Genomic DNA, 19,604 nt, shown 5'->3' with positions numbered 1-19,604 from the left:
TGTGATGTCATGTACGGCAAGAGATGGCTATTTCAAAGTAAGATCAGAGCATTGTCATTAAATCGTGCCGATGACCATTTTGTGTTTGGGAGCCTTTTACTGAGCATCTTCATCTTTATTAAGTTCATAGAGTTGCTTGTTCTGTCGCCACAAGGGGACACAAGCCAGTGTCTTACTGTGCCGGTCCCAAGCCCGGATAAATCCAGAGGGTTGTGTCAGGAAGGGCATCCGACGTAAAAGTTTGGCCAAAGCAAACATGCAAATCAAACCTCTGAAGGTGGAGGACATTGCTTTATTGTGGCGACCCCTTTGAAGGGAAAAGCCTTAAGAAAAGAGAAGTGAGGGGAGGGGCGCGCTGCACGTTGCACAGGGAATGACAGCGGCTCAGATAAAAATAAAGCCCGCCGCAGCTGCACACTCCACGCCGGCCTGTCAGTCTGCCTGCTGGCTTGCGATGGCAAAGACACCTCCGTCGATAAAGCTGATCGGATGAGGCAACGTGGAGCCGTGTATTTTGGAACGAAAAAAAAAAACGGTCCAAGGAGGTGAACAGGTTTTTCGCGGCTTCACTGCGTGACGTCGAAGACGACGCGGAGGTTGATCAGTTCTGCCCGTCTCATAATGTAGGGAAATGACCGCGAGTGACCTCGAAGCGAGTGCTGGCTTTGTTTAGCAACAATCAATGTCGCCGGTGGGTGTTCTCCTAAAAAAATAACGTCAGCTGGGATAAAATACATTCGACCCACCAAGAGGGGCCACGGTTCGGCTCATTTAGGAGGACAGCGCGGTTGTTACTTCGGAGCTACCGTGTACTGGCGAACGCTAACTAGCTCTCGGGTTTCTTTCTACCCATAGTTGCTAAACCAAAGCTAGGCTACTTTAGCTTTTGCTGCTCGCTTCTCGGCACCCGTAGATGTTAGTGGTAAACTAGGAACATTCCTACCCAGTATCTGGCGGCTCGCTCCCGCTTGTCGAGGCTAAGGTAGGGTAGCCCTCGCTGCTGCTATGGATAACGCGAAGTCAATGGTGGACAAAAAGGGAACGACGTCTGGACACTTCCGAGTCAACAACGGCCCGAGTCAGAGGAGCTACAACGGGCATATCAACGGGTGCGTGGGAGCGCTCGCTTCGCCCAGCAGCAGCAGCGGCAACCAGTACGAGAACACCCGCCACATGCACCGAGGGGATAGTGTGGAATGCAACGGCTCGCCGGCTAAGAAAAGCAGGCTTCGGAGGAGGACAGAGTCGACGAGGCGGCACAGACCACGTAAGTGAGGGCCACACTTTGGGAGGTGTCATGACATTTAGCAAAAAAACGCCGCAGTATTTTGACATTCATTTTTGCGAAAGTGGCTAATGGATGACTACTCTATGCTTTCGTTGAACAGTCATGATTTTGTTTCTCCTTTACTGTCCTCTTGGTTTGTAATCACTCCCTGTCGCGATTTCGGACTTTATATACATTTGGTTGTCTTGGTCGTTCTCTGATTGGTCAGCACTCAGCGGTGCAAAAGCTCCTGATAAGTGGGCTTGGCTGAAGTAGGCCAATCAGCGCTCGATTCTTGTCTCCAGGCCAGCGTGCGAATGAGACTAAGCCACGCCCTCTTATTTACCCAGCGTTCCTGAGCAATATGAGTGAAAATCACTGTTCAAAACTTGGTGAGGCTTTTATTTGTGCAGAATATTGTCAAGTGCGAGAGTTGGCTTCAGACTTAGATATTTTTCAGTTTTGGTACAGTTCACTAATCGTATTTTAATTGATGCACTGATATTTTGTCTCAAAATGAAGCTGAGAAATCAAAAGAAACCTGGTAAGTCTTAATATTTGTTGCCATATTTTTGATGCGTCTACACTTAGTATTCCACAATATCTTAATATTTAACTCACATTTACGGCAATGATAACTTTACAGGGGTTAAAGTCTCTCCGGTATGATGCCTCATTGCGCATTGTTGAGATGAACAGAGGAGGGCTTGTTGTTATGACAAAACCAGACATTATTGTGAAGCTGGTACGTTCAGGGGCTTGGTGATAAGTGTAGACTGTCAACATTCCTAACTTAAAGGGGGCGGGGAAGTGGGGGCACTGGGTGTGTACATCGTCATTTGTGTTTTCACTGTCAAGGGAACTGCAGTTATTTGGTTCTTGATAAATTAATATTGTTGTGAACAGGTACATTGCTCCTCATCACCACTTTATTTGTTCTGAAATTGATCTGATACTTGAGCAGGGTTCTTCCTGGTTCGATCAGAGGCTGCGGTGGTCCCACTTTGTTCATTTGCATACATATTTACATGTGTTTTGTTCTTCAATGAGTCGATCCTCCTTAAAATGCAACATTTGCCCGAAAAAAATACTCTCTTCTCATATGAGGTGTATCTCGAAAGCTGAAAATACACATATGTGTAGTATATGTATATTTTTTTAGTACACACACACACACACACACACACACACACACACACACACACACACACACACACACACACACACACACACACACACACACACACACACACACATACATACAATTAATTTTATCTGGTCTCAAATGATTAAAGTTTTTTGGGCATGACGTTGAACCTGCAGAAATATGAGCATGTTGTCACCTTATCTGTTTGATGTTTTGAAATTCACATCAAGCTTGGCACTTGCCAAGCAAATAATTTTGAAGTTTAGTCTCTGAGCAAGTGTAAGATCAATATTAGTGAAATAATGATGGTCCTCATGAAAATTTTCAAAAAATGAAGCATCCCAAACAGTTTTCTTTTGTCAAAATCATGACAGTACCAGTATATGCCAGTATTATGATTTTCCATTTTGTATATTCTGATATCAATTGTTCTTTTCTGATTGGCTGGGGGAAATCATGTACTGTATTTACGATATATTGCTGTTCATTGGGTGAGAGTTTTGGCATCTGTATCAACAAAATGTATGAAGCCAACTACGCATCAAAAAAGCGATGTTTTTTTTTATTTAAACAAATAATAATACATTTCATTTATAAGTGACTTTTGAACCTACATACCATAACCATACACAGTTGACCAAAACCTTCCAATTGTACATATAGTAGATACCCTGGTGATAAATATGAACTTTGACAAGATTAGCAATGAATGTGCATTGAAATAAGCAAACTGTCCAGCCGGCAAACCGACCTATTAAAGAACCCAACCCCCAGCCCCCTTATGTAATCGTGGTAAGGGGCGGGAGGGGGGGAGTACTGCTTGTAGACCACCTCCCGTCCTCCTCGTTTATGGCTATGTTGTCGTAAAGCAAGTCAGCCATCCGACCAAATGCCACTGAGAGCATTTCAGCAGGGATGTTTTGTCCCCCAAATTGTGTATTTTTTGTTTATTATTATTATTATTATTATTATTATTATTGTTTTTTTTACCCCAGATTTGTGTCCTGCACCACACTGCACTGCGCCTAACATGCTGCAGAACAATGCCAATAGAATGAAAAACAGCAAACAATGTACTTGTTACGCCAAAAAAATTAACCCTTCCAGGGACAAAGGTGCTATCAGCTATCCACGGTTGTGGATAGCTGATAGCACCTATCCACAACCGTGGATAGCTGATCATGTAATCGGGTTATAGCACCGGTGTCAAACTCAATCCCCAGGGGCCAGATCTGGCCTGCCACATGATTTTATGTGGCCCTGTAAAAGCATATTATTCACTTCCATGATCGTTTTTAAAAAGTCGACCAAGATTCTAAATTCTCATAAGTAATAAATAAGAGATATATTCAAAGCATTTATTGTTTCCAAATTCCTTGTGATAGTAATGTAACCAACACTTAAATCAACAGTTATCGTTGACTTCTTTAAATGGTTTCTGCAGTGTTTGAAATTACATCTGCCCGGTGGCCCGGGGCGTACAACTTTTACGTTGGGCGTATAACTTTCAAAATGTCTCGGCCCACGTGGCCGACAACTTCTTCAAGAAAAAAAATAAAATAAAAATCAAATCAAATGTTTGTTTTCTTCAATAAAACAAAAGCTACGAGCAAACCGCTACAAGCCATGTGGACTTCTCTTTCTAAGCGGCTTTCAAAACTTTCGAGTACACTTTTCAGTCACGGTATAGTCCGAAGCACGAAACAGGCTTCTAATTGGCTGCCGTGCCGAGTATGCCAAACGATCGTTCGTTTGGCAATTTGCATACTCGGCATGACAGCCAATCAGAAGCCTGTTTCGTGCTTCGGACTATACCGTGACTGAAAAGTGTACATGAAAGTTTTGAGAGCAGCTTAGAAAGAGGAGTCCACGTGGCTTTGAGCAGACAACGCAACACACAAACAATGCATTGTGCACCATGGCGACAAACGGCAACTGGATCAAAATCTTCAGCAAGGGATATTTAGCATAAATTAAGCAAGGGAGCATTTGTGGTAGGTACTTCCTTAATTTAAAAAATGTTATCGATTCATAAAAGGGTGAAATTGGTTAGAATTGCAATGCAGCATAGGGAACATTTCCCAATCCAGTAAATACTTGACACCGGCTTTATTGTTCAGCTATGTCCTTTCATGAGTGAAATAAAACCTTGCACTTTGTCACCAACATGAAATGTATACCCCCCCTCCTTCCTCCTAATAAAAAGCACTCAGAAGAAGCCTGTCCGTCTCACTCGACTTGTTGTACAACCATGCCTGTAATCAAATAGAGCTCTTGTTTATCCTTGAAGACGATGCAGTAATTGCAAATATTGAGTTGAGTTTGGTTTTATTTGACGAGTGCCTGCTTCAGCCTCCAGTCACGACAGGACGCTCAGAAAGTTGAGGAATGATTTTGCCTCGTTCTGGCAGAAGGCATATCTGTTCTTAGGTTTCACCAGTTAAAAAAAAGAAATACATCGATTCATAAAGTTGAATGCCAACAAGCCCTGAATCAAACGGGACGAATCTTCAAACATCCCATGTGTCACTTGAAACGAGCCTTTTCGTCTTCTTATCACACATACACGTGACTCGGGTCAAAGATGAGCTTAAAGGTTCGTTTGTTGGAAAGTAAATAGAAAAAGCCGAGTCATGCTAAGTGTCTGATCGGTAAGATCTAATATATTGACCAGCTATTAACACGCCCACACGTACACACACACACACACACACACACACACACACACACACACACACACACACACACACACACACACACACACACACACACACACACACACACACACACACACACACACACACACACACACAAATAGTCTTTTAATCTACATGGAGCAACGCACTAAGCACTAACCACTCCCAAATCTTCTTCCCTTGTCATGTTGATTCTTGGCTGGATGGCAAAACATCTGCATGTGCGTATGTTTGCAGGTGATAAGAATGACAAATCAGTTTCTGTCTGTACAGAAACAAGTTGTGTTGCTCATTTGCTACTCAATGAAGTGACCGATAAAACAGGTACAGTGTGTGGGATTTTAAACTAAAGAATGAAAAAAACCAGATTAAATGTGTTTTCTTGGACCTGTGCCTGTTCGCAGTTTCAGATTTTATTTTGGAACCTAGCCCCTTACTTTCTTACTTGCAAAATGTAAATTACAATTGAGAAATTTGTATGATATCCCTTGAACCTCTGAACAAAAAGCTCTGGTGAATAATTTTTTGTGGCCTATGGTCTTGCAAATTAAAATTGATTTTACGGGCACATCAATTATTTGTGCATTGTGATGATTCAAGTGTCCACTCCTGTGTTAATTTTTCTGTACAAGATGGTCCGAATAAGCTTTGCATATGTTTTCGATACATAGTCAACCGATTCCTGTTGCAAGTGCAGACAAAGAAGTCCTTCTGATATGGATGGGATATCTTTCATCAGTATTGTTTGCTGTTGTGTTTTTCGGGAGGGTGAGCACATGTTTACGGACCTGAGATCAGGTCAGTGGGTGAGGGGGTAGCGGAACAAGAGTCGAGGCGACCCGGCCAGGTTCGGAAACAGGACAGGCTTTATTCATAGGCTCTGTCACGAGCAGCAGGTGCGATGCCATGGAAAGAAACTCTCGTGATTGCTCTATCCGGGGCTGTTGTGATGACATGGAAAAGGCATTTTCTGGGAACGTTTCCCTAATCGCATCCTAAAAAGATCCCATTGGTCAGATACTGACATAAATCAGGTTGGATTGAATTGGTTTAACCTTTATTAGTCTCGCAGTGGAGACATTTACATTTCACAGCAGCAAAGTGATGAATGTAAGAGGAAAGAAAATGAAGAAGTAGAAAAACAAAATACAGGAGCTGCTGTAAAGGCAGCCACTCTCGCGGCACCATCCTAAAATCAAAATAACAACAAAAAGCTAACTAAATTATGTGGCACAAAAGACACAGACCGTCATTCAATCTTAAGCACTTTTTTTCGCCCTCTTTGTTGTATGAAGCAGTTCTAGATGAAAGAGGAGAGGATCAAAGCGTCCTTTTCACCAGTGGATCAGGGACGTCATCGTGAAATGTACACGTCCGCTACAAGCTAAATGCTGAAAGCAAACACGAAGCTGTAGCATCCATTAACGAAAATATCCCACCTACATCCGCTTCAATTCCAAGACGCGACAGTTCCACATATGCATCGGCGCTCTGCGCTGATGCTCCTTTCTTCTCATCGCGGGCTCCTCTAGCCATGCATTCATCTAACCACAGACTATCCAACAGCACCGACCTTTCCGCTGAACAAAGCAGGGCTGTGAAAATGCTGCCCATTACAGGCGCAAAAAAAGCACATCAGCACATTGATCAGTCCTTCATAATCTGGTTCGCTATCTGGTTTAAGCATAGCTTGCCGATGGGGTGATTGTTTGAAATGGGTCAGCTGGAGGAAGAAAACAGCTAAAAAAAGGCTAGTCAGGGACTCTGGAGGACTGGACATGGTCAACAATGCTCTGGATATTGCATGTGTATAAAAAATGACTAACATTTTATGTTTTACTTTTTTTTATCTTCACGTGGATTAAACTGGTTTATGACAGGAGCGCAATGTTGAAGTAACCATGTGCCTTCGCCCAACAAGCTTTGCATTGTTCTTGAGGAAGCGCTCTAATTGGTGGAAATATCATCACCACATGGATTCACGCCCCACAAAAACAACCGGCTCCACTCTACCTTTAGTAAACCTTCCCCGCGTCAGTCGTCAAATTGGGATTAGCGGATATTGGCACCAAGACAACAGGAAGTGTGAGAATGACAATAAAAGGGGATGATTGACGGTGATTTTGGGAGTGTAAGAGGTTGGCTGTTTCTGCTGGAACCTGAAAAGGACTCCCAAGCGATACCACCTATGTCATGCGATAAGCCATTGTTATATGATAGCCTTTTTTTTAATAGCGGAGTTCAAAAGAAATGACGCATTCTCCCTTGTCTCCCATTAGCGTTCCCATGGTTCGGGATGGACATCGGTGGAACGCTAGTCAAGCTGGTCTATTTCGAGCCGGTGGACATTACAGCAGAAGAAGAGCAGGAGGAGGTGGAGAACCTCAAGTCCATCCGCAGATACCTTACCTCAAATGTAGCCTATGGTAAAACAAAACAAAACAAAACAAAACAAAACAATTCCACACTATACAGTACCTATGTATACTGTGAAGTCAACCCTCCCCGTCTGCAAGAGTTCAGAAGTATACAGAGGCAAAAAAATATATTGTTAACTTGTTTTACCTCCTCCACAGTGTACTTGAAGATTATACTCTTCTTACTTTCACACACTGAAGTATTCATTAGCATCTGCTTTGATTCTCTTGCTGTGAAGAAGACACAATTTGAAGAAAGAAAAAAAAATGATGCAAGGTGTGACGGCTTCAAGCTGTTTGTCATTCTCTTTTGAAGTTTACTCTAAACGTACCAAAAGTCAACTAACCTTGATAAATTCAAAGCCTAATTTTCCAACCGAGAGACATATAATTTGTTCTTCCAAGAGTCTGTTTGCTTAATGTTAACGCATATCAAGTCCCATGACAAAGTGACAGAAATTAGTGCATATTTTAAGGAAGAGTCATTCTAAACCTTTGTAAAAAATAAAGAGTTTACAAAATAAAAGCATATTAATGTGTAGAAATTGATTTTTTTTTAAATTAAAAACGAACCATGCGGCTTTTGGTGAATGCTCCCCACAAATAAAATGCAAACGGACAAAGGTTGAATGTACGCATGATTGTGGGCTTCCATGTAAGACAATGTCTTTCCTGCTAGGTAAGACGGGCGTGCGCGACGTCCACCTGGAGTTGCGCAACCTGACCATGTGTGGCCGCACGGGCAACCTGCACTTCATCCGCTTTCCCACGCAGGCCATGCCGCGCTTCATCCACATGGGCCACGAGAAGAACTTTTCCAGTTTGCACACAACACTCTGTGCCACCGGCGGCGGCGCTTACAAGTTTGAGGACGATTTCCGCACCGTGAGTATTTCTCGACAGACATGCTAATCGTTCAGTCCAGCGGACTATTCATCGCCTAGATATCGGGGCATGCGGGGTCAAACCCAAAAGAAACATTCAACCTGTGTTTTCTATGAACAAAAATAGCACGAATAAAAGATTATAAAAAGAAACAAGATACTAATCATGCCAATCCATTTGTGCTGACCCGTAAGTATGCATATTTTCTAAACTCAGAAGAGAGTAAAAAAAAGGCAGTAAAAATATGGCATATAATATATATATATATATATATATATATATATATATATATATATATATATATATATATATATATATATATATATATATATATATACATACATACATACACACACACACACACACACCACAGCAAATGGGGCAATCAGGCCAATCGTAGATCCCATAATCAGGCAGGATACTAGAATTAATCAGTCAGGACAATAGAAGTAATCAGTGTAGCCTTAGGGAATAATCCTCTGCTTCCCCAACCTGAGAGCAGGGACCTATCATAGCAGAGTCTGGCACCGCCACGTCTGGACAGTAGGGATTGTATAAGTTAAGTCAACCGACTGAACCAGCAATTGGTTGGGCTTCAGTAGTAGCACTATAACATTTATGCTAGTTTTTTTTAGCCTTTCTCTTGCGTTTTGTCTTGTGTGTTAGCATTAAGCTAACAGACATTCGCCAGACAACCTTGTTAGCTATATAATGCATACTTGACTTTGTTTTATGGATAATTTTGTTAGAGGCAAGTGTAACTTTTTTGTTACCACAGAAACAGCCATGATTTTTTTTTTGCCTGAGAAACTCAATAAAAGTGCAGTGAACACCGTCATCCGCAATCTCAACGCTGTCCTGCATTCTTTTGCAGTTGGCCAATCTTGAGCTGCTCAAGTTGGATGAGCTGGATTGCCTGATCCGCGGGCTGCTGTTCATGGACAAGGTGGGCTTCAACGGCCACCCCGAATGCTACTACTTCCACAACCCCTCGGACACGCAGAGCTGTGTGAAGCAGCAATGCACGCTGGACAACCCTTTCCCAATGCTGCTCGTCAACATTGGTTCCGGCGTCTCCATCCTGGCCGTCTACTCTGAGGACAACTACAAACGCGTCACCGGGACCAGGTCAGTTAATTTCAAGTAATAATTTACTTGATACCTTGTGGAATACATCCTAAATTAATGTAATTCTTTTGTATTTTTTTTGTTTTACTTAAAGAATAAACATTTGGAATTTCATCCAATTATTGCTATTTTTTGACGACGATACTAGCGCAGCGTGTTCTACAGGAAACAAATTCCTTGTGTGTTCTACATACTTGGCAATAAAGATGATTCTGATTCTGATTCTGATTTTACATTAAATATTGCGCACCATATGCTTTCATGCCAAAAATAATTGTAAAAATAAGTTTCGTTTGACTCTATTTTGTGGAGTATATTTTTCTGGTTTATATGTATTTAGCCACTTTGGATAGTCTTAAAAATTATAGCCATAGTATTGATGTATTTTGTAATACTAATGTACCTGTGGTAAGAACACCTACAAACGGCTTTTGAGATGAAAAACAATTCTGTTTCCCCTCGCTGTTAAATATATGACTGATGAAGCTGCTCTGTCATTTCGAAATGTGCTAAAGGTGAGCATAGTTTATGTATTTACATCGCTCATCTTTATGTAACATCTCTCTGCATTACGCAACAGATAAGGTAAGATTAGAGAAGTATTTTTATGACACATGGGAAGTTTTCCCACATTACTTCCATTCGGCGATAACTGTCTCTGTAATCCTATCAATGGTCTTTTTGTAGTTAATATTTACAAGTTTAATTGAGTTAACTCATTCACTGCCAGACTATGTGCAAAAATGTGTGCACACCAGTGCCAGGGTTTTTGTCATTTTCACTCAAATTGCAGGACCCACAGCATATTGAGTTTTAGGACTACATAAACATTCAATGCAGCGTAAGAAACCTGAGACTCTCTTCCTTCATCAGAAAAGAGAGTTAATCGGTCTGGAGTAATATGAGCTTGAAATGAGGGCGACTGTCCAAAATACAATGTCATCCATACCTATTGGTTTATATAACGCTTTAACAACAGCTGAAGTTGGAACAAAGCACTAACATGGAAAAAAGGGAAATGCTGCCCTTTGTCGAAGGGAAAAAACATTGCCAGAGGCCAGGCCCAGCGCTTAATCGGCACTCAAACAAGAAAAAACAAAACCCAAACAAATTTGGGAATGGCGTTCTACGTCATATTTTCAATTCCTGAATACATTTGTGAATGGCAGTAAGCTGTTCTGGAATGAGGTCTTGCCAAGGGTAGGACTTATTGGCGGCACTAATAAATTCACAAATATTAGGCCATTTAAGTAAATGATACTTGTTTTTTGAAATCTTTTTTTGTGTTTTTAATACATGGTGCAGGCTATTTTTATTTGATGTATGCAGTCTATTTTAATTTTGTTTTGAGTTTTCATTTTCAAAATCTAGTTAGTTGTGATTAGTTTTCACATCAAGTTTGTTCATTTTCATAATTTTCGATAACACTTTGTTTTAGACCCTTCTTTTTATTTTTTATTTTATTTATGTATTTATTTGTTGAATATATATCTTCAGTTGTTGGGGCGGCTGTACAAAAGGCAAATGTTGCCCCCTCGTGGGAGGGAAAAACATTGCCCTAGGTCTGACCAGCGCTTGATCGGCACCCACCGCAAGATAAACCCGAACAAATTCAGGAAAGGGGCTCCACGTCATGCTTTTCAATTCCCAAATAAATTTGAGAATGGCAGTGAATGAGTTAATTGTGCGTTTAATTTTGACTAGACAAGTTCCTGGGAACACAAATGGAAAAAAACAGCAGACACGGTTATTTTTTGTCTTCCCTGAGGTGAAATTGTGTTTATTTGAATTAATTTAAATGTGTATTTGGAGCTACAGTATTTATATTGCCTACCCTCCCACCTCCCTTCGCAGATTATTGCACTTCATCGCCCTCTAGTGTTGTTTTTGGGTTGTGATACTTTACTGTATTATTTAAAATTCCCCCCAAAAAGAAAAAAAAACACATTTGGTACCCTCTATTTGTAATGTGATTGGAAACGAGATTAACAGCAAAACCATCAATAATGTTGGTTAAGTTAAAAAAAAATGCAAATAAGTAGGGGTCAGGCATTTAGGCTCCAAAGCATTGCTCACTGTAAATCTTATTTATTTATATAAAGTGTCCTTTATCCCTTAGTCTGGGAGGTGGTACATTCCTCGGCCTTTGCTGCCTACTGACGGGCTGCGAGACTTTTGAGGAAGCGCTGGAAATGGCAAGCAAGGGCGACTCCACCAACGTGGACAAGCTGGTCAAGGACATCTACGGCGGCGACTACGAGCGCTTTGGCTTGCAGGGCTCGGCTGTGGCATCCAGGTGTGTGAGTGTCGCCAGCACCACATTTCCCACAATGCATTTGGGCCTCTTTAAAATCTCTATTCAGGAATTAGGAAGTAGAGGATTGCACAAATTCCGCGACTCATTTCAACATAGAACCGCCTTCCCACATGATTGTACCAAAATTATGCTTTCGTTGTTTTACAATTAGCACAAGAACAGTGTACTAATAGTGGCTAGTTTGTCCAAAAAGGTCTGTCAATAGATTAATTTGATATTGCCAAGAAAACTGACAGACAGTAAATTTGTTTGAAATCATGTTCTAATTTGTAAACGAGGAGGGATGAATATTTTATTTTCAGGCCTGGTAGAAATACAGCTAACGACTCAAAACCAAGTCAGACTTTTTGCCTGTTGATCTCACATTAAGATCAGCTCAAAGGTCTCAAAGGTAAGTGGCGAAGCAAAAGTTAGACTGAAAACATTTCTTATCGCTTGTCACTGTTTTGTTATCTCTTATCATTAAACAAAAAACAACAACAACAATAAAAACACATATCTGTACACTGAATGTAATCTTCTTCTTTGTCAGTTTTGGTCACATGATGGGCAAAGAGAAGCGCGACACCATCAGCAAAGAAGACCTGGCGCGAGCCACGCTGGTCACCATCACAAATAACATTGGTTCTATCGCGCGCATGTGCGCCGTCAATGAGGTAAATGCCGGCGGAAAAAAATCCCAACGATGCGTTTTAAAGGTGTGAAAGGGCAGGACGTGTGACTTTCTGCGTGCGGTGGGCTTCTTTACAGTGTTGCCTTGTGGCAATGGCGATCAAGCAGCATTGTACAGGGCTATCACGGTACGCAGAGCTGCAGCATAGATGTTGGCATGAAACAGAAATAGGTTAGAGATTGTATTATGACTATTTTAAATATCTGTATTTAATACTATAGAATTATTTGAATCATTCATTGATTATTTTAAGGACTTCTTTTAAAATTATTTCTGTCAGCTTTATTTACCATATACGTCCATCCTTGTTTTTTATTTTTATAGTGCTTTCCCTCATGAGTCATAGCAAAAATGTCATCTTTTTGCCAGTTAAAATTTGATTTTTTTAAATACAATAACACATTTTTAAATATAGTTATAAAGTAACTGATCTTTTATTTTTACTAGATTAAAATACAAAACTGATAATAAATCCCATCTTCATCAATACATAATGCATCCATCCATTATCCGTACCACTTATTCCTCATTGGGGTCGCGTGGGGGTGCTGGAGCCTATCGCACCAGGCGGGGCACACCCCGAATTGGTTGCCAGCCAATCGCAGGGCACACAAAGACAAACAACCATTCGCTCACACAACCACACCGAGGGAATATTTTTAGAGTGTTTTGAGAGTTAGAGCCTGCCATGCATGTTTTTGAAATGTGGGAGGAAACTGGAGGACCCGAGGAAAACCCACATAGACCCAGGTAGAACAGGCAAACTCCACACAGTGAGGCCGGACCGGGTCTTGAACTCACAGCCTGTGCACTATTTTTTTCACTTTTAGAAATGTAAAAAAAATAAACAATGTGCACATGGCAGACATTATCGTGAATTACCCCTCCCCCCCACCTTTTTTGGAATCTGTGGTAATTTAGATCGATTCATGATTTGATCCACGTTGTACCCAAATCTCAGTCCAATTGAGTTAGCTCATCTGCACCACCATCTAGGCGAGGACTTGACTTTTCACCTTGGTATTTGAAGTTGATGACACAGAGATACCATTTATTGATGTGTGGTACATATATAACCCTTTTTATAAATTTGATGGCAATGAAGAAACGTTTGACTTGGCAGAAAATTGAGCGTGTGGTGTTTGTGGGCAACTTTCTGCGAATCAACACGGTGTCTACCAAACTGCTGGCCTACGCCGTGGACTTCTGGTCCAAAGGACAGCTACGAGCACTCTTCCTGGAGCATGAGGTAAAAAGTCACATTTTAACACCATTAACTCTTCCACAAATACAAGCTGCACTCAACCATTCCAATGTGGATACAATTGCGTACTCTGCAAACAAAACAGGACAACATAAGACTCTCAGAAACATAATTGCTTATCATCATGTGTTATCACTTGTATTGTAATTGTACAAGTTGGCAAGTACCAAAACAATCAGCTAGTACCATCATATAATCTAAGAGTGTGCATCTTCTCTCAGTGCTCCTTGTCAAACATCACAAACAGTTGGCCTTCAATGTGCAACACTCTTCACACATTTTTTTTATTTGTTTTCAAACTCAAATCTGCTTGAGATTCGTACCAACCGTATGTCAAATGTGGTGATTAGTGCATGAATCCAGTTACAGAACATTCAAATCAGTCCTTTGGTCACAACAACTCGGATGAAACATAATAAGTCATATAGTGATACATTTGCTTACGAACGCTTTAGCTTCCGAACTTTTCGCCTTATGAACATTAAATTCGCGAGAGTATAATCTTGGCATACAAACTCGTTTTCGGGAAACGCACGCAGCGCCACTATGGCTGGCGGACTAGTTTTTGGCGGAAGAACACCAAACCACACGGTCAAACAGCACCACTGTGGCTGGCGGACAAGTTTTCCACATCCACTTTCTTTCAGTGCACTCAGTGCAGATGTGGTTTGTTACCGAGTGGAGTACTTTTGCTTTTTCGGGACCGAAAAAGACCCCACAACAGGCTAGTCTTAAGCCAAAGAGGACACAAAAGAAAAGTACGGTCGAGCAGAAGGAGCTCATCGAAAAACACGAACGAGGTGTGCGTTTGTGTGACTTAGCGTCCCAGTACCAGTATGCTACTTGTGGCTAAGGGTGTTTCTGTTTTGTCAAAGCAATGGTCTCAGGCAATAGATGAGGTTGAAAAACTTCTGTTTAATTGGATTCACGAAAAGCAGCTAGCAGTGTACAGTGTGTGAGGGTATTATCGCCGAGAAAGCACGGCAACGCTAACATCACCCTACGCATTGTCACACACTGTGTGCTTTTTCTTGACTAACATCAGGAACAGCTGTACTCAAGAACAAACACATTTTGTGCTTCCCCTTAGGGTTACTTTGGAGCCGTGGGCGCGCTCATGGAGCTTCTCAAGACCACTGAGGACCCCTGAGTGACGCCTCTCCTTCCAATGCTGTGATGTCATCAACTCTGGAAATCCTGCGAACGCCGCAGAGGCTGCTAAGGGAATCACTACAAGACACGAGAAAGCGAGTGTGTGTGGGGGGGACTTTGTGTACATAGTCATCAAAGCGTAGAGGTTTTATTATTGTAATCACTAATTTATGCTAATTGAATATGTGCTAGCCCGAGATTTTACTGACGAGTTACTGTAGCATCACGCCCCCAGAAAACGGTGGGATCTCTTGAAAAATGAGAGGAACTCAAAGGCGGATTCACCAAAATGCTGCTAAACTAATACAAAAGTTGCCCCCGCGTGGTAAAATAGGAACGTCACTGCACATGGCCTATTGCTTTTGTTTCCCTTTGTGACTACCAGCGTGGACCAACATCGTGTCTTCTTCTGAGCTACGCTTCAAGTAGAATCTCTCGTGTTTGTCTTGCATCTCCTTGCCTTGTTTTTACTGGCGCCAAGCTATTACTCGCCATCGCGCCATTTGGGCATAGACGGAGCTGCTCATGTCCCAATATTTATGAACTTGTCTTTAAACCAACGTCAAGCTGAGCAAAGTAAACACTAAACATGCCCTACTTTATCGAGTTGTCGCTAAAAGTAGAGGTAGCCATTTGGAAGCTTGTGTGAGAAGCTAATGCCAACTAGCAATCCAGGAAGTAGAAACCTGCCAAAGTAACAATGAAGCATGGCCTTCCACATCCACTTGACACTTTATGCTTAAATGCTAAAAGTGGACCATCTCTAGCTCCTCTGTCACTGTCCTTACGCCTTATGTCACACTTCTTTGTGTTATCTCGCCTTCAAGTTAAATATCTCTGAAATATTACATCATGCCGGTTTTGCATTTGTTAGTAGCGTGAGCCCACATCGTCAGTTTTGCGTCAATCCGAACCATGAAAAGTGCACTCGGCTATTTGTTCGTTTTCCAAGCCTTGCTTGTTCGTCCAACTAATTGTTTTTGTCTTTTGTCAGATGAATGCTAAATTTGAAACCTTCTTGCGTTTTTCCTTACAACTATCATGCTTCTCTGTGCCATCTCATCCACCCTTCCGTTAAGTTTCCCTGTAACGTCTCTTGCCAACACATTTTATCATCAAGCTTCAGCATTTACTATTGCCACTGGAATTTGTTTTTCATCAAACTGAAGTTCTTTCTCTCACTGCTCTGGTCTTTGGACATGTAAGAATATGACTATGTGAGACAAAACTTTGGAATGGGGATGTAACCAGATGGAGTTAGCATTAGCATAACATCTTTGGTTTAGCAGGCCAAGATACACGCTTACTTTTTAAACCCACTCTAGACGACAAACTTAATGGTATTCTGCGGCCTTTCTTGGTTGTCTAATTTGTTGCTCTTTATTAGCGCTAGCCCGGAAGCCAAACACAGTTCCTAATTACGTTCTCTTGACCGATACATAGAAGGGGATGATCTGGTTAGACCAGACCCAAGACACACCAAAAGGACACAACTAGAGGAGATAATACATGTACAAAACAACATTTGAGTACTCATTGTTTTGTGTATTTTTGTTATTCATTTCCCGTACAACCCGCTTTACCCTTCCACGCAGGCACTTTTATAGACACCTTATGTCACCCCTTTCAACAGCTAGCTCGCTCAAAGTTTTACCATCCGTTAACCATCAGCCAGAACCTAACCAACTTTTTCTCTCTTTTCTTTCTTCTAACGGTTTTTGTGGTGCTTGTTGCCTTGGTGATGTTTCGAGTGTGGCCTCGAACCCACTGACCTCACCTCACCCCCTCTCACACGCACAAATATCCACACATCGTCTGTAGGTGTCCAGGCTTACGTGTTTGCAAACTCTCATGTAATCCATGTTCTTTTTTTTCATTTCAATGTATTTTTCCTGTTGTACACGTTGAGTCCACAGAATGGTTAGCAACAGGCCTGTAACGGATGATTAGGACGGTCGGTGACAATTGCTTTCAACACAATATGGCGAGAAAATTGACTGTCTTCCAGTGCCATTCCGCCATACTTCTCTTCCAGTTTCTGATATTACTTTGGACAGGTGTATACAATAGCTGTCAAACGGTGACAATTACTTTCAACAAAACAAGGCGTGAGAAGAGTGTCATGTCTTCCCAACCCTGTCCCAACCCTATCCCGGGCTTACCGTTTGACACAATCTCGCCTTTATTATGGTTCTGATACTACCTCAGAGGCCGCAATATTGCCGAATAGATTAATCCCTCATTCCATGTCAGCGCTGTCAGCCCTCAAGTTACGCAGTGGTACTAAAATTTGAAAAACCTCAACAACCTTCATTGGATACTGTATATACAACTGGATTGTTTTATTTAATTATTTCTTTGTGATATTTAATTGTTAGTTTTTTTATGTTGGTTTACAAGTTCTGTTATGACTGCGAGCAAGTGGTAAAACTGAACCTCAAAATGTTGTCCGTGGGGCCATTTTGTGGTTTAAAAACACTAAGTACAGGACAGAATATTTATGGCTAATAAATATTGTAAAAGTCAAAAGGTTTTTCCTGGCTCAAATTGAGAGTGAGGCGGTACAGTGTGGATGTTTTTATGTGTGTTTATGCAGCTGTTTCTTTTGACACATTTTTTACACACACCACTTGCCTTGAAAGATAAAATATTTCTACTTATTTAATTGAAAGTTACAAAGAAAAAACATGTACAAAATCACACCGACACTTTGGCAGTGGGCAAGACAATTATGATTTTAGTAGCTTTTCTGATATGTACTATAGCGATTTCAGTCAAAAATTAACCCAACTATTTCAATGCTGGTCAGCGAATCACCAGTTTTCATGATAAGAGAATCCAAAATTAAGAGGAGATGGTTACTTCCAAATTTTATTTGCAGAAAAAAAATCATGCAATTCAAAGTACACCTTTTTTTGTAATCTGATATTACAATAATCCGGCTAACGTGTTAATTATTATTATTAATTTTTTTTGCGTTCCAATTCAACATTGTTATGTTATGCGTTGATTTCTGAGTTAGCGACAATGCTAACACAACAAAGTGCTGGGACCATGCCTTGATTGAAATAACTTTCACCTGTGAGCTACTTTGCTATGCGGTTAGCATCCTAATTCATGGAAGCAATTTGTGCATTTATTTGAAATCTTTGATATCCATTTAAGGTCCATGTACTATTAGGATCTTTGACATATGCTAAAAAAATCACTTGGATATGTGGGTGTGACAGTAAATACATTGAGCCTGGTCCTCCTTTTCCTCGTGTCCTGCTGATTTTTATTTGTGTGTAAGCGTGTCACCATTTAAAACCAGTTTGGGTTGACAAATGTTTGACAGCGAGCGCTTTGTATCCGAGTCAACCTCACCTATTGTGACATATTTCCTCCGCACAAGTTTAAAATTATGTATCTTTTTTTTATCCTCATTGGTTGTCAGACAAGCATCCCGTTGACCAATCCAAGCCTTTAAACTTGTGATACTGGAGAGAAAATGTTGAATTAAAACAATTGTCTGGAATGCTTGACATATTTAATTGGTTGTGTATATGTGTGTAGATTTTTGTAAATATGCATAATGATCTATCCTACACCAGCAACATGTCTTTTGTTTTAACATGCCCAGCTTTCACATACATCGTCTGTATTGTGATACTTAGTGAGATTGGCACACTGAATAGCCGATGTCGTGGACGAAAATCATATGCCATACGTCGCAATATGTCTGGAAATCATTAAAACTCATGATATGATACCCCAACAATTTTATAGTGTAAAATGATATCACAATACAGCATCGGTTTGGTAATTTATATGTTGGTGGGTAAAAAGTCTCCAATATGTCCAGATATAGTTGGCCTTACAAAGGAAAACCTACATTAGACTTTTAACATAATTTATTTGCCACGATAGCAATGATATCATGACACAGCAATTGTCTAATAATTGTCATATCGAGGGAATAACGATACCATATACATGTATATGTTGGACGAAAAACAATTAATTAAAATGAACATTTGTGATTAATAATAATAATACATTACATTTAAGTGCTTTTTGCCACAACACCATTAAAAGCAAATTCTATCCACAATTTGACAAAAAAGTGATTACAATGTTGATAAAAATACCCACACGATCACAATATTGCAACTGCATGATAAGTGATGTAAATAATGAAATAAAAGTATTTATATATCACCATGTTTGTCATGACTCATGAACCAATTCACTTGCAATGATATGTTACACGATACAGCTCTGCGGTAAATACATTTTCACATTTATTTTTGGGAATGTAAAGCAAATTTGAGATGTTTGTGAAAGGTGTTGCTGGTTTCGTCATTTCTGCTGCTTTTAACTAAAAAAAACGTGCCATGTGCAATGCGTATGTAATGATGTGAACAAGACTTTTTCTCCCATGGAATAAAAGGTGAAACTGGATGCAATCTGTCTCAATACTTATTACTCACAAACTGGCATTTGCAAGAACAACATATTTTTGTTGTTGATTTTAGATTATTTACATGTTATTTTCAGTGTGCTAACTTTTTAAAAATTGATTTGTAACATGTTGCATTTTACACTGTAGGAGTCAAAGGTAAGGAAGTCAGATAAAACGCTATACTAACGACAACACGCATACGCGCGCACAATGC

The 19,604-nt window shown here is 40.7% G+C and overlaps 1 protein-coding gene across 2 annotated transcripts; it reads left to right on the top strand.

Moving 5' to 3' along the window:
- Nucleotides 1-433: 433 nt before the first annotated feature.
- On the top strand, nt 434-19,389 carry pank1a (pantothenate kinase 1a). 2 transcript variants are annotated; one of them, XM_089012084.1, is made up of 8 exons: nt 434-1,267; nt 7,390-7,536; nt 8,207-8,412; nt 9,287-9,540; nt 11,660-11,836; nt 12,390-12,513; nt 13,654-13,779; nt 14,885-19,389. In XM_089012084.1, exons 1-8 carry the CDS (start codon nt 1,006-1,008, stop codon nt 14,942-14,944), a joined length of 1,356 nt encoding a protein of 451 aa, XP_088868210.1. In that variant the 5' UTR covers nt 434-1,005; the 3' UTR covers nt 14,945-19,389. The 2 variants fall into 2 exon arrangements, with proteins under 2 accessions (XP_088868210.1, XP_088868211.1); XM_089012085.1 differs by lacking the exon at nt 434-1,267 and adding an exon at nt 1,653-1,811.
- Nucleotides 19,390-19,604: the final 215 nt, after the last annotated feature.

Source organism: Hippocampus bargibanti, linkage group LG13 (assembly GCF_051943395.1).
Source record: "Hippocampus bargibanti isolate YZ-2025 linkage group LG13, ASM5194339v1, whole genome shotgun sequence".
Lineage (NCBI taxonomy): Eukaryota > Metazoa > Chordata > Actinopteri > Syngnathiformes > Syngnathidae > Hippocampus > Hippocampus bargibanti.
This window is presented reverse-complemented; position numbering and strand designations above follow the sequence as displayed.

What these genes read in the sequence shown, in the direction of transcription:
- pank1a (XM_089012084.1), top strand. Translation starts at nt 1,006, where the DNA reads ATGGATAACGCGAAGTCAATGGTGGACAAAAAGGGAACGACGTCTGGA. An exon ending in GACGAGGCGGCACAGACCAC is followed by an intron (nt 1,268 to 7,389) that starts GTAAGTGAGGGC and finishes GTCTCCCATTAG; the next exon opens with CGTTCCCATGGTTCGGGATG. An exon ending in GGCTCGGCTGTGGCATCCAG is followed by an intron (nt 11,837 to 12,389) that starts GTGTGTGAGTGT and finishes CTTCTTTGTCAG; the next exon opens with TTTTGGTCACATGATGGGCA.